The 24,021-nt window shown below is 42.1% G+C and overlaps 1 protein-coding gene across 6 annotated transcripts in view; it reads left to right on the forward strand.

Annotated features, from left to right (window-relative positions):
• Positions 1-24,021, forward strand: part of LOC113240896 (IQ domain-containing protein H) — a 128,340-nt gene that overhangs the window by 103,050 nt on the left and 1,269 nt on the right. For 3 of the 6 annotated variants that reach the window (XM_026478375.4, XM_026478376.4, XM_026478379.4), the window contains 2 exons: positions 13,935-13,996; positions 19,222-19,330. In XM_026478375.4, coding sequence (XP_026334160.3) covers positions 13,935-13,996; positions 19,222-19,330 — 171 coding nt within the window. Of the gene's footprint in view, positions 1-7,340; positions 7,464-13,934; positions 13,997-19,221; positions 19,331-24,021 lie in introns of those variants that run through there. The other 3 variants (XM_026478374.4, XM_026478378.3, XM_026478377.3) reach the window with 3 other exon arrangements.

The raw sequence follows: 24,021 nt of genomic DNA on the forward strand, positions 1-24,021 counted from the left end.
CTGTAAGCAGAAGTTGTACTCTGAATTGGAAGCACTCTCCCATTTTCCCCATCTCGCCTATAGGTTTCAATCCTAGCTACAGGCAACATACAGGAATTCTCCTGTGATCAAGAGTCTTGAACACTTCTAGGAATTGCCTGCACTCAAGAGGGAAGCATTATGATCTTCAATAATTCAAATGTCTCTACAATCACTAAAGAAAAGCTACGCAGCTTTTCTGATGTGCGGATAAATTTTAAGTGCTTGTAGTTTTAGAAAGATAAATGGATGTTCTCGCCCTGGTGCCATTGTGCACATGTGCATGCGTGGGAGCCACGCACGCGTACACACGGGATAGGCTATTCTTAAAAGAAGCATCCACACTTGCACACACGATGCAATTTACAACCAAACTGAAGCCTCCTGAACAAGTGTGAATAGGCTGTGATGCCATCAGGTTTATAATCAGTCAGCTGACAGCCCCCTTTGAAGACGGAAGAAAAAGGAAAGGCACCGACGGACGCAACGATAAAGAGGGCGCATTCAGGACTAATGCCTACAAAATACTTCTGCTTTGAGCCTATTCCTTTAAATAATCTGCTATGCAGGGTGAAGCAAAGACTCTTCTGGGCTCTACAAAGAACCCTTGTCCCAAATTAGAAACAGGTGGCAAAGAACTGTCATCTAGAGCCAGTCGGGCCAGGTGCATGGGCTTCTGCTCCAGCGTCCTCCACAACTAACCACCTGAGGTCAGAAACCAGGTCGAATGAGTCCCAGGCAGAAAAGAAAAGGAGCTACCTAACGACATTTTAAACTTTTAATTAACATTCTGTCAGAATGTGGAAAAAACACTACCTTTTCCAATTGTTTTTACTCCTCCTCTCTCTCCGTGGACCCTCCGCACCACAGGTGGGTCAGTGGCCATGAGGGACCATATTTGCCAACATCTTAAAACAACCCAAGTCATTTATAAGCATTTTAACAGCACATGATCTGTAATGAATGATTAAGTAAAACCTTTTGTGTTAAATTATGATGTTAATAATGATTCTGTCTCCTGTAATTTATTATGAATTCTCAAATGCTTCGGGTTTGATTTTGATAGAATGCCACGACAACGGAGTTTATGTGATGACTTTATTTTTAGAACTCCTTCTTTGAAGGCACACATTTCCCCGCTACTGCTGCTACTGTAATTATGTACAAAACCAATCACTCATTAGAGTTAGGATACATTATCTTCCAGACAGATGAGGCTAAATAAGCAACACATTAATAATTCAGAGCGCAGTTCATTATGCATGTGGGTGCCTGCCTTGTAACTGAAATAAGAACCTCATCAGCCTCTGCCAACCTTTAAACAATAGTTCTGTGTTATTGCGACCACATTCAAGTTTACGCTTGTTAAACTGCTACTTGGATTATTTTATCAAACATTCATTTATTTGTGGTCCCTCACTGCCGAGAACAGATTTTGGAAGCTCCTTTTTTAAGTTAATGATTTGAGCAATGGGTGTTATTAATTCTCAGAATATTATAAACATGATTAATTTTCAGGCAGAGATTTATTACATAAGGATTTCAACTATGTCAACTGAAATGCATCACTGTCAAAACAAGTATCATGGCGAAAATAGAATACGTTCCACACTTCAAGTGCTGGTGCTCAGAACTAAATCAATTTAAATTGTGGCTGAAGCAAAATTATATTCTCCAGTGAAAAGGAGTATTTCGAGCTTCCTTTATTTGGCTTGAAGCATTCTTGTTAGATTGTGATTTAGAAAGGTAGTTTAATAAGACTAGACTTCTACCGATAATATTTTCTCTTCTATGTTTCCCCCATTTCACTAGAAAAGTCTAGCCTCTGAAATGTCTACACATTCCAAATGCAGCCAATGGGAATTTGGAGTGAGGAACCCTGGTCTGAAAGTTACGGATCATGAATTCTGACCGCTCTCTGCCTCAGTTTCCTCGTTTGCAAAATAAAGGAGGGCTAAGGGACCGCCAAGGTTTCTCCAAGGATTTGATTTTATGGGGCCTGTTAAATGAGGCTCTCTCTAAACCAAGCCTAGCCCAGGCAGCCTCATGTACAGAGGGGTGTTGAGGGGGGCATCTCACTGTTCCTGTAAGGGGACCCAGGAAGGGCCCATTCCTCCATACCACAGCCTTTCATTAAAAGGTCTTCTTCCTGAAAAATCTTTTAGAAAGAGGTAATATTGTTATGAGAAGTCAGATCCTAAGTCCTCGTCAGCCATCATCTTAGCTATCGGTTACTACTTTAGACAGGCACCAGCTAGAAGTAAATGCAGCAGACTCACTCAACACCTACAGTGGTCAGGTGCTCGCCTGTCCTCAGCACAAAGGATGTAAGGATAAGCAGCAAAGAGCTCCAAGTTTATCAAAAGACACGGATACACCAACAAATAACCATAATACATATAATAACATCCAAAATGTACTAAGTCTTTACTCCACAGCATGTACTATAATTAAATGCTTTATATGAATCTTTACACAGCCCAATATATTAGGCAGGTGCTGCTATTATGCTCACTTTTTTTTAAAGAGAGAGCACATGCAGGGGGAGGGGCAGAAGGAGAGAGAAAATCTTAAGCAGGCTCCACACCCAACATGGAGCCTAATGCAGGGCTCGATCCCATAACCCTGAGATCAAGACCTGAGCCGAAATCAAGAGTCAGACACTTAACCGACGGAGTCATCCAGGCTGTTATGCTCATTTTTAGATAAGAAGACTGAGGCTAAGAAATGTCAAGCAACTTGTGGAAGGTCACTCAGCAAGCAAGAGTGGAAGCCAGAATGTAAGCGCAGGCCGCCAGACTTTAAAGCCCGTGTGTCTGACCACTGTTAGGAGCAACCTGCCTGGCACTGGCTGAGAGCCAGGGAGTTGGCCCCAGAGTACAGCTTAAGTTCATCCCTAAAGAAGTCTCTGGTTGAGGCTATAGAGAAAGTCTTCTTCCAAAGGAGGCTTCATATCCCTCTGTGCTGAGGTTGTTTCCAGGCATACTGCCATTATCCACTGGCTTCTAATCTGCTCTGAGCTAGGCCAAGACACAGCACTGAATGGGCCAGGTGGTCACGGAGGAGTCTTCTCTTGCTGTAAAATCCATTTAGGTTGTTGTGATTTCCTTGGCAAACCTAAATGGATTTTACAGCATCAGAAGAGAGTTGATTACACAAGTCAACCTTTTAAAAAATGTTTTCTATTTGCATAATGCTTTATCCTTTAAATTGGCATGAGCTTATTTGATCCCCATGATGACCCCAAGGGATAGATAAGACAGGGATTAGCATACCCATTTTACAGATTAGGAAACTGAGGCTATGCAAGTTGAGTGAGCTGCCCAAGGTCATATAGTTAAATAAGTAGCAAGGCTCAAGCATTCTTTTTTTTATAATATTTTTTTATTATATTAGGCTCAAGCATTCTGATTCAAGGCCCTTTCTAATGAAAAAATTTGTTGGCTGGTTGGTTTTTATTTTAAATAACTTACCTTATTTGTGAAATTATTTTAACAAATGATAATAAGCACTAACATTTTTTGACTGTTTTCTCTGTGCCAGAAACTGTTCTAAGGTCTTTAGATACTCATCTAATCCTCACCACAACACTGTCACACCTGTGTTATCAGGCTGAATAAAAGACAACCCTAGACCATCAACAGTTTTTCCTGTAGAAACTGTGGAGTTGGTTAAGTCTAAAAAGAGGAGGTGTATCACATATGTTCACATATGTTGGTATTATTGTAACACATTTACTAACCACTTAACATAAGCCAGGAATTGTACCATGCATCAGGGATACAAAGACATTTGACAAAGTCCCTGTCCTCGAAGACTTGAAAAGAAATCTAAAGTAGACAGCACCTACACAAGGAAAACCACAAGGCTGCATTTCAGTGCCATTGAGTGAGAGCCCCTCAATCTGCTGCTGGAGTTCTTAGGAGAAAGGACTGTGGACTGGGACTGGCAGGGACAGGGGACACTCTACTAGAAAGAAGGAACCTGGCCTGGCCTTATAGATTAGGACAGTCACTAAGTGGCAAGGGAAAGGAGACTGCCCCAGCAGAAGAGATAAGGCTGAAGAGAGCCCATGGTCTGTGAGGGGCTAGCAGTGAACCAGGTGGGCTGGGGCAGAGAATCGGGGAAGGGAAGTGGAAGAAGTGGTTGCAGCAATCCCCCGAGCCAGTGCAGGAGAGTCTGCAAGCCAAGCCAGGTGTCTGGATTTCATCTTGAAGGCAAGGAGGAGACACTCAAGAGTTCTGAGCCCTGACCAACACGGGTCTGAGAAACAATCTTGCGGTAATGCTTGGAATCCCAGGTACCAGCAGGGAACAGCTGGGAAATTACATTTAGTGGAGGTCCAAAATGCTCCGAGCCCTGCAGATGCTTTCAAAGGAAGAGGAACAATGTTTGTAGCTGCCATTTATCAGTGGCCAGGCACTGTGCTAGGCACTTATTTAATCACTAAAAGTCAGAGCAGTTAAATGACACGTTCAAGGTCGGTCAGGTTTTCCGTCTTTCTGACTCCATATAACTTTTCCACCACAGAATTCTGCTTGCATCCCCACCTCCCAAGTAGGAAGCAGAAGCAGCTGTCCAGGCCATAAAGCTCTGGAGTAGGACAGCGACGGTGATGGGAAAGACACAGCTTGGAGACCTAGACCCAATATTCTGGCTTTTCTTTCAGACTCTTTATGAATCCTAACCCCTGGTCTGGGAGGAGGGGGAACTGCAGCGCGTCTCTCGAGAGGAGGAAACCTTGGGATAGCCTGTCCTTACTTGTCGTCCAGCAGTACTAGACAGCGAGCTCTCTGCCCTGCTTTGGAGCCAAGATCCATAGTGATGAGCTGATTCCGGCTGCAGGCACCTGCCTATCTCTCTCCCTCACTGACCGGGGCCTAGGCTTGGGCTTGCTAGTTTATATCCTATGGCAGCATAAGACAAGTTTAAAAGACAAAAATAACCTTGGAATTATCTTGCGAATTCATGGTAATCACCACGCAATTACATGCTCAGTAACCACAATGGAATTCCAGAGTATTTACAGTTCACTTCCATATGCAAAAGCTCAGGCTTCTGGGCCTTCATCGTGAAGGCAGGAACACGGCCCAGCCTGTTGTGAGAGGGTGAGTAAGCCTGGTGGTCACACTCTTCCAGACCGCCTGAGCCGCTGAGCTGGCACTTCTCTGAGCCCATTCTTATTACCCCACCAATCACTTTACCACGTCCACCAGAGCTCCACGGTCCTCCAAAAGATAGTCTACCAGGGCCAGGCCTGGAACGAGTGCCCTGAGCTGTCATTCTCTGGGGATTTCCGGTCATTCTCTAGGGTCTGCTTCTGCCCCAAAGCACTCACTGACTGGATGTCCCCTGAATCACACTGGAAGAGTCTCTTCGGTCAGAGGGAAGTGCTATAGACGTACCCTATTCCATGCAGCCATTCTGTCCTTCACTCAGGAAACACTGAATGCATGTCCTGTGCTGGAATCACATCCAGCCTGGGGATTCGGAAACCAAACAGTGTCTGCCTTCTTCAGAGAACTCGCGTCATGTCAGGGAGGCAGCCGGGGGAACAATCCATGATAGGTCAGAGTGGTAACAAAGTACAGTTGTGAGGCTTGTGAGGGTCCAGTAGATTTTCTTTGGCGAAAATAAAATGCTCTGTGGCTACAAATCGAACAGTACTAATGGAGATGTACAACTCAAGATGCATTCGTCTGTGGGAGCCTAACATTTTCATAGATGTGGACTCTGCCTATACGTGGGAAGAACAGGCTTAACAGTACTGAAAACATGACCATCAGATACAGTATTTTCTGTAAGTGTCCAGGGAAAAGACAATATACGTGCGGAAATGTGTCACAGAAGGTGAACGGGAAATCTGAGAGAGAAAGAACGTGTGTTGCGTCTGTGTTATATGGGCAGGGAAAACATGTTCATCCTCTGCTGGGCACTCAGTCAGCTCCAGTCCCCCTGCATTATCTCAGAGATAGAGAGGGCAAGCCTGGACCTTTCACAACCGACAGTGTCAGGTCATTATGTTCCTTATAGCCAGCTGTGGACCAACAGCACCTCCTTTTCCTTCTCCTGTTCCGTCACCATACAAGGGCAAGCACCTGGTTGCCTCCCCACCCAAGGGCCCCCAAAGTTCAAAATCTGTGCCAGCCACGTTCACGTTCTATGCCCTAAGGTTGGCCACGGCCCTACATGCTGTTCTCCAAATTTCCAGTTCTCTAAGGATACACATAGCTGATTTTCAAAGACAAATATCACATCTCACAAAGGACATGCTACAGAATTGTCAGGATCCTATATGTTCTTTTGTACGTACTCAACTTTAAATGTTTTTAGGAAATACTATAATTGAAATACTTCAGGCCTAACATAACCCGTGTCTTTGGGATAGCTCCCACTGATAGGCAAGCAAGATAAGGAATAGAACCTTCTCAAACAAAGAAAGCAACTGCAATCAAAATTCTAACATTGGTCCTCTCAAGAAGGCAGACTACCCTTAGTGACTTGTTTCCAAAGAGTATAGTACAGAAACAGGTCAAAGTAACTGTATAGTGAGAAAACTGGCAAAAACTACCTTGATGAGATCGAAATTGGCATCGTCAACGGTAAGTCCTGTTGATACATGTGCCCTTGATACGAAGTGATCCTATGGCGGTCCTCCTCTCAAAAAACACATTACTCCAGTCCAATCAGGAGAAGAACATCAGACAATACCACCAGAGGCCCTTCTACAAAATCCCTGATCCGTACTCCTCAAACCTGTCAAGATCATCAAAAACAAGGAAAGTCTGAGAAATCATTGCAACCCAAAAGAACCGAAGGAGACGTGACAAGTAAATACACTGCGGTATCCTGGATGGGATCGTGGAACAGAAAAAGGGATTTAGGGGGCGCCTGGGTGGCACAGCGGTTAAGCATCTGCCTTCGGCTCAGGGTGTGATCCCGGCGTTGTGGGATCGAGCCCCACATCAGGCTCCTCCGCTGGGAACCTGCTTCTTCCTCTCCCACTCCCCCTGCTTGTGTTCCCTCTCTCGCTGGCTGTCTCTGTCTCTGTCAAATAAATAAATAAAATCTTAAAAAAAAAAAGAAAGAAAAAGGGATTTAGGACAAACTAATGAAATCCAAATAAAGAACAGACTTCAGTTAACAGTAATGAGGCAATCTGTTTCCTCCTGGGATAAACGTACCACAATGTTAACAAGAGGGGAGCAGGAACCCTCTGTATTATCTTCACAACTTCTCTGTCAACCTATGACTATTCTAAAGTTAAGAGTTTACGTAAATATTTTCTAAAGAGTCTTACATGCCGTTGTGGTCTTTTCCAGTCGCCGGCGACCATTCGCTATGCAGTGATGACTACCCAGCTGAAGCACGACAATCTCTCGCTGGTTTTCCACTACGTTCTCCTCCAAATGTGCAAGGCCCATGGCATCGGCTATGACATCAAGGTACGAAGAGGATGGTTGGCCAAGGTGGGGTGATCTAGGCAGCTAGTAATTCAGTGTCCCTTCAGACAGATATTCTTTAAACATTAGTTTAACCTGCATTTAGAGGAAGGCTGAGTGCTGCCTGGGGAAGCTCCACAGCGGGGTGGCCCTTGGTCCTGGAAGTTCAGCTTGGTCCCAAACCTGCACACCCACCTTGGTAAAGCAAAAGCCCTGCAGCTCACCAGACTTAGGGGACATCTAGGGGACCATCTCTTGCTCCTGAAGCATGTCCTGAGTTCCCGACCCCACTCAAAGCTGCATATCAATGAATATCCTCTGCCTCAGTCTGCTTGAGCAGCCGTAACAAAACACCACAGACTGGGTGGCTTAAACAACTGAAATTTCTCTCTCGCCATTCCAGAGGCTGCGAAGTCCAAGGGAAAGGTACCCGGGCAATTTGGTTTCTGGTGAGAGCACTCTTTGTAGCTTGCAGATGCCCACTTTCTCCCTGTACCCCAACATGGCAGAGGGAGAGAGAGAGATCTCTGGCGTCTCTGTAAGCTCTCTTAGAAGGACACCAGTTCTATTGGAACAGGGCCCCATCCTTATGACCTCACTTAACCTTAACCACCTCCTTAAAGGTCCTATTTCCAATACAGTCACATGGGGGTTAGGGCTTCAACATACGAATTTGGGGGGACACACAATTCAGTCCATGGCATCCTTCTACTTCCATATAGTAGTTTCTTCCCAGGAGGAGTTCTGATTTAAACACACACACACACACACACACACACACACACACACACACACACTTGTTCCTATTTTTAGTCTGTTGCCAATGATATTGATGGCTCCTGTCCAGCTGCTTCATCCTTACTGCAGTTGGTTGAGGGCAAACGGGATGTAATATCTCCTACCTAAACTAGAATCTCTATTTTGTGCCTAAAGACTCCTTTACTCTGAGGAATAGTTCCGTGATTTTGCACTTTGATTCAGATTTTCAAATCTCTGACACTGACGGCTTATTCTAAGACCTAAGAGACCCATGCACTCTTACTTGCAGAAGACCCATTCCACATGACATCACACATATTAAAATATAATCACCTCTCATATTAAAAGTCATCTGTAGATAATGACAGAATTGAGCAACAACCAACTGATCAAATGTTTTAATTTGCAGACATTCAGTTCTACATTTATTAATTTTCATTTCTCATACTTGAGAACAAATGCAATTTTTTAGGGATCAGTTCTTTTTATAGGCTCTTGAAAAGCATGTAGATCTTAGGCATGAGGCCAACAGTGAATAGAATAGCCCAACCACCACTGGGCAATTCCCACCACACTGCAGGGCACCATCAGAGCGCATAAGGCTCTGCGGTTAGATTGATTCATGCTGTTTGCAAACACATATAATGGAGCTCATATTCCCTTACAAATTATGTTAAAATTGGTAAAATATAAGAAAGACTGAAAAAGCCAGATTGAACTGATTTACCTGAAATTAATTGTTACATCTGCTCTACAGAATCCTTTTGGAATTAAATAGTTTTTAGCCCCAAACTGATTAGACCGAAACCCTTCCACATGCCAGAAGGTGGCTAAATCTAACGTCAGCTTTCTCGGAATCTATTTTATTTCCTTCTCTTCTAAAATATCAAAGCAGAACAAGCTCTGTGGATAGGCATGTTTGGCAGGGAAAGTCTCCTGCCCAGAAGAAAATATCCTCTATAACTTTTCTATTGCCTGAAATTATTATGAGAGATTTATTTCTTTGGCTAAAGGCTTTCTACGTGATTGAAGTTCTAATATTTTCGGGAAAAGTAAAGCACCAAATTTTATAAGTTATTTACACCTTTGTGGCTCTGAGTCAACCAGATTCATTTCTAAGAACAAATTTTAATACGAAAAACAGACTGCCATGACCCCAGGGGAACAGTGGATGGTGCAGAGGGAGTTCCACTGAAGGTGAGGAGAATGACAGAAAGGGCAGAGGGGCCCGCACAACACGACTGGCTCTGTCTCCAGGTCACCTATGCTACACACCCCACAAAGGATGAGAGCTGAAATGAGGAAGAAAGAGAAATATGGATTGGGGGCAATGGAGTGACAGAACAATATGAAGAAGAAAAGAGAAAAGATAAAATCCAAACACAGGAGGAATCCACCAAAGGGGGGAGGTGGGGACAAAGATAACAAAAAAAGAACAACCAATAAAAAGAAGGTACAAGAAAAGAGACAGAGATGAAACACATGACATCCTAAAACTCTTAATGTGAGGGAAAAGAGTCATTGGGAGTTCTCCAACAATATCTTGCTCCAGTTTTCCTGAGATGGGTTCTCGTCTTTTCAGATCCCAGGGTCCATCCCTGGTCTGAACTGTGCTCTTGTTCTCTTAACTGCCTTTTCCTGAAGAGACAGGTGATAAGCCAGCATTTGCAGAGCACCCACTATGTGCTGAGCACTGAGTGAAGCACTAACTTCATTACATCCTCAACGTTCCCGTCTCGTCTGTCAGAAGCTATTATTTCTCCCAGATTACACTGCGGAATTTAGGCTCAAAGAGTGTCAGCATTTTCCCAAGATCACACAGCCAGGCACTTTGTGGAACTAACATTTGAATCCATAAAGTCAAACGTGATTCTTTCTCTTACACCAAGGGTGTCCCCTATGTATCTTTACCCCCCTAAGGACTATTTGTATTTCTAAAATATTATTACCAATCCAGTCCAAGAATGCTGGGAATGATTTCAAATAAAATATTCCATCTCGGTACCCCTTATGTATTCTTTAGCTGAAGGAACACAAACTTCTCTGTGGCCCCCATGCCTCTCTACCTTACAAAAGAGGGGGGGGTGTTATGTTTAGTACTTAACTTCTCTAGACCATTATTGCCTCCAAGAGTTATGCTAAGTCCAAAAACATGAGTGTAGGCTATGCTACCCGCTGCCATTCTTGGTCAAATTTAATGTGGGTGCTCTTTCCAGAAAAAGAAGCAACGTTAATAACACATCATTGTCAATGTTACCAAAAGAATCCTCAAAAGTCCTTGTTCTCAACATTTATGTCTTTCTTCCCGTTATGATCACAGAATTTCCAATGTTTCTCATCCAAACTCTGAAGGGAAAAAAGGGAAATGAGATCACCTCACGAATGTATTTTCCTTGCTGAATATTGGAAGGAAGCATTGTGGAGTTTGTAAGCAATTTGGTGGGTCTCGTTCTTGGTATTTCTGTAATGCGACAGAATACCCCCACTGATTTCCTAATGAAATGAAGTTGTAATGAAAGCCATATGGAGAAAAGTGTCATGTTTACTGCCTGCGACAGTGTGGGGCAGGGCTGGGCTCACACATACATAGGCAGTGTGCCATGGTCCTAAACAGCTCCATAACCACCAGCGATCATTTCCTCGGGCCAGGGTACTACCACGGTGGCGATCATTAGGGCTGTTCACCAATGTTCTGATTCTCTTCCTCCTAGGCACATAACAGGCTGATTATACTTCCTCAGTCCTCTCCCTGATGTCTAGTATGGCCATGTCAGTTACTTGGGCCTATGAAATATGAGCAGAAGTGATACACGTCCTTTCTACGCAGAAGCCTTCAAGAGCCACTTCATAAGTCACCATGTTCTTTTTCCTGCTTTAGAAATCATGGAAGCACACTGAGACACAGCTTTCTTCGCCTGGGTCCCTGAGTGTACCAACAGTGACCAGAGACCCATGCCAGCTCATGTGGGAAATGGAGTACAAGCAAGAACCACACATTTGTTGTTATAAACAACTAAGAATTGAATTTTTTTTTAATTATTGCAGTATCACCTAGCCTACCTGATTGATTCAAAATCAATATCAAGAAAAGGACGTTCCCCAAACAGAAAACGAATATCATTTCAATGTGTAATCAATATAAAAATTATTAATGACATATTTTACATTTTTTGTACTCAGACTTTGAAAGCTACAACGCCTCTCAATTTGGGCTACTCATATTTCAAGTTCTCAGTAGCCCCATGCGGCTAATGGCTACCATACTGGGCACCCCAGAAAGGGATGCACGATACCTTACAGATCAACTAGTCAGTGGTTCTCAACCCAGCTGCCCATTGGAATGACCTGCGTGAGGAGCTTTAAAAAATACATGGGGCGCCTGGGTGGCACAGCGGTTGGGCGCCTGCCTTCGGCTCAGGGCGTGATCCTGGCGTTGTGGGATCGAGCCCCACATCAGGCTCTTCTGCTATGAGCCTGCTTCTTCCTCTCCCACTCCCCCTGCTTGTGTTCCCTCTCTCACTGGCTGTCTCTATCTCTGTCGAATAAATAAATAAAATCTTTAAAAAAAAAAAATACAGATAGCCAAGTAGGGCTGGGATTAGGATGAGGCAAGTGAGGCCCATACTCAGAGCATAAAATTTAAGACAGCACAAAAAATGCTCAGTAATAAAGATAAAAAATATTGTAAAGTATTATCTTAAAAATCAAAATTAATGCAAAAAAAATCCATGGCCCACGAACTATCATAATTTTAAATTAAAACATACTAAGTTTTCCTTTGCCTCAGGCTCAAATATGGCGCAGCATGACAGTGTACCTCAGGCCCATTCCAGCATTTCTGGAGGTAGGGCCCAGGCATTATATTTTTTAAAACACTCAGATGCTTCTAATGTGCAGACAGGATTGAGATCCACTGTTCTAATCCAAGGCCTGTCCTCATGCCCGTATTTCCTGACAAAATGAGGAGTCAATAGGCAGTCTTAATTCTGGCATATAATTTCTTTTACTAAATCTCAAAAATAGTTCTTTTTTGGACTTCCCATGATGAGGAGTTCACGACTCCACAGGGCAGCCATTTCCACTACTGGAGAACTCCAGTGTTAACTTTTAATTTATTTGGAGAAAACAGTTTAAAGATAGTTTTCAAAAAAAAAAGGATAATAGCATGCCTCTCATACAGATGCAAAAATAAAAACATGATATTTTACCTAACAGAGAAATTAGACTGATGTTATAATCAGTACAAAAAAGAATCCAAAATACCCGAACATCTTTATACGTCAGGAATACTGAAATGGATATGCAGAGGGGGAGAAAACTGGTTTTTGCACAAGGGGACCAGGTGAGACAGGTCTCACCCAGACTGCAGAGAATTTGTCTCTCAGTCACTTAGGACTTACAGAATTATAAATATCTCCCATAGAATCAAGGCAATAGGATGTGCCATAGACCACATACAGTTTTCCATTGAAATACGAATTATTTTCCACGCAACAAATCGCTTCCCTATACATTTTTACCCATTGCTCTCAGAATAGCGGTTTTCAGGTTTTGATTTGCAGGAGAATCACTCAGGAAGTGAGCTAAAAGACAGATTTCCTCCCAAAGATCTTGAGTTTGGATGATGCCTTTGAAAATGCCTTTTTAACAAGCACACTAGATGATTCTGATGCAGGTGTTCTGAAGATCGTATTTCAAAAAAAACACTGGCCTAGACAAGAGATAACAAGTTTTGGCGCAGATATGGAGAAAAGGGGACCCTTGGGCATGTTGGTGGGAAAACAAATTGGCTCAGCCCCTGTGGAAAACAGTGTAGGGGTTCCTCAAAAAAATGAAAACACAACCACCATATGATCCAGCAATTCCATGTCTGGGCATATATCTGAAGGAAACCAAATCAGCATCTCAAAGAGATCTCTGTATCCCCATGTTCATTGCAGCATTATTCACAAGAGCCAAGACATGGAAACAGCCTAAGTGTCCACTGATGGAAAAGGAAAATGTGGTGTATATATATATATATGATGGAATATCATTCAGTCATGAGAATGAAGGAAATCCTGCCATTTGCAACAACATGGGTAGACCTTGAGGGCATTATGCTAAGCGAGATAAACCAAACAAAGACAAACAGTGTATGATATCATTTATATTTGGAACTAAAAAAGCTGAGCTCAGAAACTGAGTTGAGTGGAGGTTACAGGTTGGGAAGTAGGGGAATTGCAGAGACACAAACCTGCACCTAGTCGATAAATAAATTCTGGGGATCTAGTGCACAGCACAGTCATATAGTCAGCAATACTGTATTATATACTTATATACTTATATTATATACTTCAACACTGCAAAGAGACTAGATCTTACATGTCCTCACCACAAAAAAGAAATGATAATTACAGAACGTGATAGAAGCATTAGCTAAGGCTACAGTGGTAATTACATCACAATATATAAATGTATCCTATCGAGGTATCATTGTATGCCTTAAACTTACACAATGTTATAAATAAATTATATCTCAATTAACAACAACAACAACACTGTCCCAGAACATATCCACTCCATATTCTGGAGACAGCTTTTCCAAATGTGCTTTTTACAATATTTGAAGGTAGTTCTGAATTTTAATTCCAATCAGTCTTAGTGGTCTTAGTGCAGTATGTTTTCTTGGCTTCTAAGATAATACGCTATTTCTTTTCTCCCCATTCTCCCTAGGACAGACTAGGAACTGTTTTTATATTATATGAACACCTGAAGAGAGACAAGTTGGGAATGTTGTGAGTATGAAGTGCGTCTATGAGATGTGATAAGCTACAAAAATAGACTATATCAACCAATAAGAATGATGCTTCTCATACTTTTTAATCAGCATGCTGATTTATTAGAAGTCTATCTTGTTTTATTTAGATCTTCAACTATTTCATAAAATGACTTTAGATGTGTCCGTGGGGGTTCATAAATATAACCGATTAATTATCCAAAATTGATGGGTAAGAGGCTAGTTCCAACAACATATTACACTCAAACACATACATATATAAGGCGCCATAAATCTGACTGAGGAGGAACCAGCTCAGACAACCATATTGTAGGAGGGCAGCTGTCATTCTGGCATACTTAGAAGAGTGCTCCGGTGACTTGGCAAGATGCTCCCGTAAAAGGCAGGGTCCACAGCCCCTCCTCAGCTCCACTTTCAGCCCTGATGCATGTATATGCTAAGAAGAGTCCTGCTAGCAGCACTCAGGAGGCTGCTGTTTCCTATTTGCTGCACGTTTCTCCCCAGAATATTCTGGAGAGCTAGCAAATTTGTCTTCTGATCTAGGATTCATACTTTAGAGACACAATCTTATTTCATATCTTGGAATATGGCCATTTGATACCTTTAAATTATCTTAACTTACTAGGAAACCATTTCTGCCCTATTTTTCTTTCTTCTGACTTCTACACCAGACGTTGTGGCCTCACACTGAAAGGATTACACACACTAAGATCTGGTCTCATGAAACACCAAGAGCCAATTTCCCTACTAAGCGTGAACGTCCTGCTGTCTTGAGCAGCCTCAGTACCCCCCAGGTGCTCAGTCCCCTAGAAACATGTCCCAAGAGCTGCACACTGAAATGGGCCAAGATGTGCCCAGGATACCTCTCAACTCCCCTTTCCAAAGTGTGGTCCTTTGTTTTACCACAGCATTGTCCATTACAATAGCCTCATCGATCCCTTTAAACTCATGCAAATGTTTTGGTTTCCCCCCACCTTTGTAGCCGAATGTGGCTAACAATTTAATCTAGTGTTTACAGTCTTAAATGCTTCTCTTCACTTGGGTGGAGAGCTGGCTGGCTGAATCATCCCCTTCAGTCCCCACCTTTCCCCAAGGTCCCATAAATACATAAAATTTACTGGGTCATGTTAGAAGAGCCCCTTCACTGTTTGTTTTAGGCTCTCTTCCCCATTCTTTTTTTACACTGCCAGGAGAGCAACAGGAATGAGACAGAACCCAACAAGTATACATTCATCTTCTCAGCCCGGATATTCACATCCAGGAGGAGAATAGAGCCAGGGACATCTCGGTGCATGTGCGGGGAAGGAGGTACCCTTTGCTTCCCAGTGATGTTCTATCCCTCAGCTCCCTCCCTGCCCTAGCCTCACTACTGGAAAATTCAAAAGCATTTTATCAACCGTGCCAGGCACAGTTCTAAGTGTTAGGCATATAGCAGTAAACCACAAGACAAGTCCCTGCTCTCATGAAGCTGATGAGGTCGTGGGTGGACAGTTAGTAAATAAGTAAATGAGTTAATATGCCAGGGCTGTGGCAGGACACAGGCCATGAGGCAGTTACAGGGACTGGGAGAACCAAAGAGTCAATGGACTTAAAGTTGGCAAGCTGGGGGATAAGAACTTTGTATTTTCCAGAATTATGAGTCTAATTAAGCAGGTAAAGTTTCAGGTCCAAGTACACGTCTAAGCTCAGAAATGCAGAAATTCAGACAGACGGGTTAGTTAAGTACATGAACTAGAAATCAGAACACAGAGACATGAACCCTACCTTACCAGGTGCTGGTTGGCATGGAAGGTAAACTGCAAAGAACAAGCTGGCCAGGACTGGAATGACACAAACCCTCATGCACTTGGAATGAGGCTGGGAGGCACAGGACCCTTCAGGTGAAGGGAGAAGAGCAGCCAGGGAAACCATATACATAGGGAGTTCAGGTGCCAGGAGACCATCCCAAGGAGCAACCACTACAGCATCAGGAAAGGCCAATGACAAAGAGTGAAAGGATATCCAGAGAGTTAGTTGGGGGGAGCACAACCATAGGAGCTCAAAGAGGAGGCTGCTTTTACCAGACCCAGGCCAGCGAGGGGATGGCACGAAGAAAGCCTGTCGGCAGGTGGCAGAACCCAGCAGAGGCTGACACGCAGGAGCAGAACTTGGGTCCTAGAACTGACAGGATGAGATAGGGATAGTGTTAACAGGGCAGAGGCCAAGTTGCCACAGTATGGGCCACAGGAAAACCTATCTAGGTGGGCACTTGGGCACAGAGGAACCAGACAAGGGGACAGCATCAGGGAATTTAGGCGACAGAAGAGACTTAAGGAAATCCCCAATCATTAAACTGGTTGAGCAGCAAAGTTGGTCTGATGCTGAAGCCTACAGAATGAATAATTAGACTGGTGATGAAGAGGAGGTCGTCCAACCATCCCTAACCCTGCTCTTGAGATTTCAAGCAGGAATGCCTTGACCTGCAGGCTAGCTTTGGTGGTGTACTAATGGTGTACCTTCTAGATGGTACTGCCGCTCACATATCCTACAGAAAGGGCACTGTTGATTGACATGGGCCACCTGAAGACTATCTAGAGCCTTGTCTACTATTTCCTATAACATCTTTCTCATCCCTTCCTACAGCCATAGAACCAGAGAATGTCGGAGCAAGGAAGGACCTTGGGGGTTAACTGACTCTCATAGTGTAGAAAGGAAACCGGGTCGAGCAGGGTTGTGGTTTACCAGTGTCACACAATAGCTTGTGTCTCCAGACCCTCAATCTAGTGTGCTTTTCTGATACTGTATGGCCACCTAATGTAGGGAACCCTATTATGGAAGAGATTCTCAGCCTACTGTGAAGTGCATCACTACCTGTGTGAGTTTGTACCAAGTTTGTTCATTTACTTCTTCTTCTATTAGGTAGGGTTCAAGGGTATCCCCGAAATTCTCACTTGCATGCAGCTGTACTCTCTTGACTGTGCGATAAATGGGTGGTGTTACAGTTAGTACATCAGGAATCGCACTGACACACGGACATGGAGGTTGAGAACGGATGATTTAATAGACAGTGATCAGGACAGAGTCTTTGTTTTCTAGAATTTATACTGAAAGAGAAAAGATGAGTAAGTTCCAACTTTTATTCTTTGTGTTGTTTATGTTGGTTTTCTCTGGAGCTTTAAGGAGAGGCTTCTCATGAGCTGGCTGGGCTTTGTTTGGCTTTGTTGCAATCAGTTCACATCAGGTGAAGATGTTAGTCAGCCACCTCTTTAGGAAAGGGGAGGGCTCCAAGAGGGATGACCTTACAGACGAGAATTCTGTGGTTTGGCTTTGCCAGGATAACTTCATACTGACTCCATTTATACTGGTATATGTCTGGGAAATAGCGGAATTCAAGAAGAAATTTCAAGGAAGGAAAAATGAAGGAAATTCTAGAAATGAATTAATAGGGAAGAGAACTTAGAGTCCATCCAACCTCTTGGTTCACAACCTGGGGACCATGGACCCCAGGAGGCTAAAGAGAGATGACAAGAGGGGCATGAATCCATGTGTGGACCCAGGATTATACATACACACACACACACACACACACACACACACACACACACCACACACTAATATTTTTAAGTATGAGCCTTGATCATATATATATACACATATATATTATATATATATAGTGGTAGATTCATATATACATGAGGGTCTCAGTGAAACTATACATTCCTGGATCCCAAACCCAAAGAATCTGATTTTGTTGATCTGAGGTAGAGCCTAGGAATCTGCTGTTTTAAGAAGCACCAGGGTCTAGGGCACCTGGGTGGCTCAGTCCATTAAGCTTCTGCCTCTGGCTCAGGTCTGATCCCGGGGTCCTGGGATCAAGCCCCACATCGGGCTCCCTGCTCAGCAGAGAGCCTGCTTCTCCTTTTCCCTCTGCTCCTCCCCCTGCTTGTACTCTCTGGCTCTATCTCTCTGTGTCTAATTAATTAATTAATTAAATCTTTAAAAAAAAATGCACCAGGGTCTAATACATACTGACTCTGTGACAATAACGTACAAATCACTTTTAAAAATTATTGACTCTGAAGTTGCCTTTGGCTATTATTCTCTTAAAAGAGGCAATAGATACGAATGTTCAGTAACTATGAGAAGTAAGTAAGAGTGGGCAGTCCTTGGATTTGGGGGCTGTAACTCTAAAAGTTTGGAAGTTACACTAATCCAGTCCAATTCCTTCATTTCAGAAAAAAAAAAAGAAATGAAGACCCAGGGAGCTTCAGTAGCTTTCTCCCCAAAGTCACACTGCCAGTGGCAGGACAAACAGTCTCCTGTCCTGGGGTCTGGGAAGCTTTCTGCTCCCAGGCTGACCTATGGGAAACCCTAATCAGGCTGGAAGGCAGCCATTCCAAAAGCGTTTAAGGCATACACTCTAATGACTCATTTTACAGGCAACAACTAGGAAGAAAATAACCCAAAGTTCTTTGCAGTTGCCTTAAGGGGCAGCTCTACAGTTTCACACCCTCAGGACAGAACAATTCTTAAAAATCAATCCATTCATTTCATCCATTTTTTCCCTTTGACACAGAAAGTTCACAAAATAACTAGAAGAAATACCCTGCAGTTTTGTTTCAAAGTTAAAACTTAACAATCTAGTGGTTTGGGAATGTTCACTGACCACAGTGAAATTCTACAGGGTGGTTTGCAAGTTGTCTCTGAAACCTTGAAGTGTGTGTTCAGCTTCATAAAGCTGGCTGTTCCGGAATGGGACACATTCTCCTAGGAACATGGACGGAGCATACTCATAAACAGCAGGAACTGCTTGTATACATGAAATAGAAAATAAGCCCCAGACAAAAGTCTCCAGAATACTGAGATGCAAATATCTCTGTAGAAAAGGACATCGTGAGGTATAAATTATACCTAGCAACAATTCTCTTAAGCTGATTTCAGCAATTTTTTAAATGAGCTAATACTACTGTCCTAGCTCAGTGGTAGCCTTTTGCTAGCAATGACTGAAGCTATTCTTATATTCTGCTAAGTTGATTAATAAAAAAATATTTATTACACAAATCCTCTTTGTTGACAAGTTAAAATGGAGCCTCATCTTTCATATCTCCCTGAAGATTGCCACCTTGTGAGATTGAAAATACTCATTAAATTCCACCACCAGACAGGCACAAATGAGAGGGTGATTGTTTTTAAGCATGTGAGGGGAATCGTTGGTAAACTCATTTGTTTGGATATCATTAACAGAACAATCGGTGAAGATCTCCAGGGGGTCCTCATGACCTTTGCTCGAAATCTCTTCATCATCCATCAAGAAATATCAGCACCTAATATGCAAGGCGAGACCAATTTTAAGGTGAGGTGTTAATTAACTAACGATTCTGGTTAATTTCTATACAAGGACTGAAAATACCTCATGCTGTATTGTAAACAAGTGCTAAACCATTTTTTTTTTTATTGTGAAGCAGTACATATCTTATAATGTACAGGGTCAATATTATAAGGTTCCCACTGAACCTGTTAGTTAAATTTAATAGTTTGAAATTTTTTCTTTGAAATATAGACTTATTTTAAGTTGCTGCCATTTCCAAACCCAGTTTACAAGACAACACGGCTTTCTGAGATCAGAGGTGAAGCTAAAGTGTCACAATGAAACCAAAACAGAGACTGTCACCACCAAAAATCCTGAATGTAACCTACTTACATTTCAGATAATGCAGTGTCTGGCCAAGGATTCCTGGGGAGGCCACGTTTCTAGAACCAGAGGAGTTCTGAGACCCCAGAAAGGATAATGTGTAGTAGAGAGAAACAGAAAAAGCCCTCAGCATATACATGGGCCATGTACCCCACCCTGTTTCTCCAAAGTGGGGCAGAAATTTCATCACTAACCTGTTTGAAGCTTCCAAATGGCCTTTAAAGATGTTGGTCCACGAAAGCTAGTTGTACGTAATTGATCAGACAAGAAAACAGGAGCAAGGTCCATTCACAATTTTTTGAAACACAGGCCAAACAGAGATGAACAGTTGGTAATTTTTTTAATTTCAATTCTTTATTTAAATTCTAGTTAGTTAACATATAGTGTAAAATTGGTTTCAGGTATAGAATTTAGTGATTCATCGTCTACATATAATATCCAGTGCTCATCATACAACAAATGCCTTCCTTAATACCCATCACTCATCTAGTCCATCCCCCACCCTCCTGCCATCGACCCTCAGCTTGTTCTCTATTGTTCAGAGTCTCTTACGGTTTGCTTCCCTCTCTCCCTCTCTTTTTTGCCCCTTCCCATATGTTCATCTGTTTTTTTCTTAAATTCCACATATGAGTGAAATCATATGGTATTTGTCTTTCTCTGACTTATTTCACTTAGCATAATACACTTTAACTCCAACCACGTCATTACAAATGACAAGACTTCATTCATTTTGATGGCTGAGTAATATTCAAGTGTGTGTGTGTGTGTGTGTGTGTGTGTGTGTGTGTGTGTATCTTCTTTATCCGTTCATCTGTTGATGGACGCTTGAGGTCTTTCCATAGTTTGGCTATTGTTGATAATGCTGCTATAAGCATCAGGGTGCACGTGCCCCTTTGAATCACTATTTTTGTATCCTTTGGGTAAACACCTAGTAGTACAATTGCTGGATCATGGAGTAGTTCTATTTGTAACTTTTTGAGGAAACTCCATATTGTTTTCCAGGGTGGCTGCACCAGTTTGCATTCCCACCAACAGTGTTAGAGGGTTCCCCATCCTCACCAACATCTGTCATTTCCTGTGTTGTTAATTTTAGCCATTCTGACAGGTGTGAGGTGGTATCTCGTCATGGTTTTGATTCGTATTTCCCTGATGATGGGTGATGTTGAACATCTTTTCATATGTCTGTTAGCCATCTGGATATTTTCTTTGGAAAAATGTCTGTTCATGTCTTCTGCCCATTTCTTAACTGGATTATTTATTTTGGGGGTGTTGAGTTTGATAAGTTCTTTATAGATTTTGGATACTACTCCTTTATTAGATATGTCATTTGCAACTATCTTCTCCTATTCCATAGGTTGTGTTTTACTTTTGTTGATTGTTTCCTTCACTGTGCAGAAGCTTTTTATCTTGATGAGTTCGTTTTTGCTTTTGTTTCCCTTGCCTCTGGCGACATGTCTAGTAAGACATTGCTATGGCTAAGGTCAAAGAGTTTGCTGCCTGTGTTCTCCTCTAGGATTCTGATGGCTTCCTGTCTCACATTTAGGTCTTTTGTCCATTTTGAATTTATTTCTGTGTATGGTGTAAGACAGTGGTCCAGTTTCATTCTTCTGTAGGTGGCTGTCCAGTCTTCCCAACACCATTTGTTGAAGAGACTGTCTTTTTTTCATTGGATATTCTTTCCTGCTTTTTGAAGATTAGATGACCATATAATTGCAGGTCCATTTCTGGGTTTTCTATTCTGTTCCATTGATCATTGCATCTGTTTTTGTGAACACCTGGTACTGATCACCAAAATCTGCATCTGATTCCCAGTGTGGGCCTTCATCATGTTTGAACAGGTCAAGTAACTCAAAGGACTCAACTGGAAACCACATGTGATCTTTCTCTTAAGTGGAAAGCCTAACAAAAGCTTGTTGCAAAAATGTAAATTTTGAATGTATTTTCCTTGCACTAGGGCCTGGTCTCTCTAGTAACAGTAATAATAATGATAAGGCTTTCCTCTTCCACGTGATTTTATGAGTTGGAAGAATGACCATTGCTTTTCTTACAACGTGATTGAGAAGACTCAATGAAAAATAGGCCCAGCGTTGCGGTGATTTTCACTGGTCCTAAAGGATCTATCTCTTCATTTATATTCTAAGTTACTGTCAGCTAGCATCATTGCATCAGTTACTGCCATACGCAAAATTCTGAGCTATATGTACATTAGTCTATCCAAATACAACTTATAACCAGAATCAAATGGTGCTATGGACTGAATTATGTCCTCTCAAAATTCACATGTTGAAACTCTAACCCCCCAATGTGATGGTATATGGAGAAGGAACATTTGAGGGGTGTTACATTTAAATGAGGTCAAGAGGGTGGGGTCATCTTGATGTGGTTAGTGCCCTTATAAGAGAATAGAAAGTTTGCTGCTTTCTCACTCTGTCTCCACCCCCACCACCTTGAGGGAATACAGCAAGAAGATGGCTGTCTGCAAGCCAACAAGAGAGCTCCTACCAGGAACTGAACTGGCTGGCATCTTGACCTTGGACTGCCCAGACTCCAGATCCATAAGAAATAAGTTTTTGTGGCTTAAGCCACCCAGTCTGTGGTGTTTTGTTACAGCAGCCTGGGCAGACTAAGACAGGTGGTTTATCTCCAAAACCACACACACACTTGGTAAACTCTGAGCGTGGACATAAGGTTGGCAGAACCAACTACTACTGACAAAACGCAGGCGATTTCTCTGCCATCTACCTGACTTTCAAAATCATCAAAAGACAGATATTTTCATGTAGCTTTTGAATATCTCACGATTTCTAGCCTTCTGAGGTGACGCTGTTATCTTGACTTTTTTTAAACTCTTACCAAAAAGGTTAAAGGTAAAAACTTTAAATCTCAACAAAGTAGAAATAATAACAAAAAGCTGAAAAGTGGAATAGATTCGTTTTCAGTAGTATTTTCTGTCTACCACCCTCGTGACATTCTAGTAAGTACTTTCAGTTTGTAAAGGAGGAATTACAAAGACTGAATAAAAATGGAAGGTGGTACAGATAAAGCATTTAACAAAATATAACACCATTTCCTAAAACCACTCAACCTAGGAATAGAAGGGAACTTCCTCAACCCGTAAAGGGCATTAGCAAAAGCCCACAGCTAACATCATAGTTAATGGTGCAAGACTGAAAGCTTTTCCCCTAAGATCAGGAGCAAGACAAGGATGTCTGCTCTTACCACTTCTATTCATCACTATACTGGAGGTTCTAGCCAGGGCAATTCAGCAAGAAAAAGAAATAAAAGGCATCCAGATTGGAAAGAAAGAAGTAAAACTATCTCTATTCACAAATAACATGATCTTGTATTAAGGAAATCCTAACCAGAAACAATCTGTTACAGCCTAAAAACGAGTTGAGAAAGATTGCAAGACCCAAGATCAATATTGAGACATTGACTGTATTTATATACACTAGCAATGAATGATCCAAAAATAACTTTTTTTATTTTTAAATTTAAATTTTAAAAATTCTTTTTTCAAAAATTCCACTTACAATAGTATCAAAAAGAATAAAAATACTTAGGAATAAATTTAACAGAAGTACAAGATCTGTCCATCATTAAAAAAAAGAAGATCTAAATAAATGAAGTGAAAAACTTAATATTGTTAAGATGGCAATAATACTCCCCAGATTGATCTATGGATCCAGCACCAAATCCTATAAGCATGCCAGCTGGCTTTATTGCAGAAATTTACAAGATGATCCCAAAATTCTTGTGGAAATGCAAGAATAGTCAAAATAACCTTGAAAAAGAAGAGCAAAGAAGATTTATGCTTCTCAACTTTATTTGTTTTTTTAAGATTTTATTTATTTATATGACAGAGAGAGACAGCCAGCAAGAGAGGGAACACAGGCAGGGGGAGTGGGAGAGGAAGAAGCAGGCTCACAGGGAGCTCGTCCTGGGGCTCGATCCCAGGATGCCCAACGACTGAGCCACCCAGGTGCCCCTACGCTTCTCAACTTTAAAACTTAACTACAATGGGATGTCTGGGTGGCTCAGTCAGTTAAGCATCTGACCTTGATTTTGTCTCAGGTCATGATCTCAGGGTCATAGGATTGACCCCCGCTTCAGGCTCCATGCTCTGCACAGTCTGCTTGTCCCTCTCCCTCTGCTCCTCCCTCCTGCTCGTGCTATCTCTAAAACAAATAAATAAAATCTTAAAAAAAAAATAAATAAATGAAACTTAACTACAAAACTACAGTAATCAAGACGGTGTGGTACTGGCATAAGAACAGACATAGATCAATGGAATAAAATTGAGAGTCCAAAATAAACCCATACACTTATAGTCAATTGCTTTTCAACAAGAG

The sequence above is a fragment of the Ursus arctos genome, unplaced genomic scaffold, assembly GCF_023065955.2.
Source record: "Ursus arctos isolate Adak ecotype North America unplaced genomic scaffold, UrsArc2.0 scaffold_28, whole genome shotgun sequence".
Classification (NCBI taxonomy): domain Eukaryota; kingdom Metazoa; phylum Chordata; class Mammalia; order Carnivora; family Ursidae; genus Ursus; species Ursus arctos.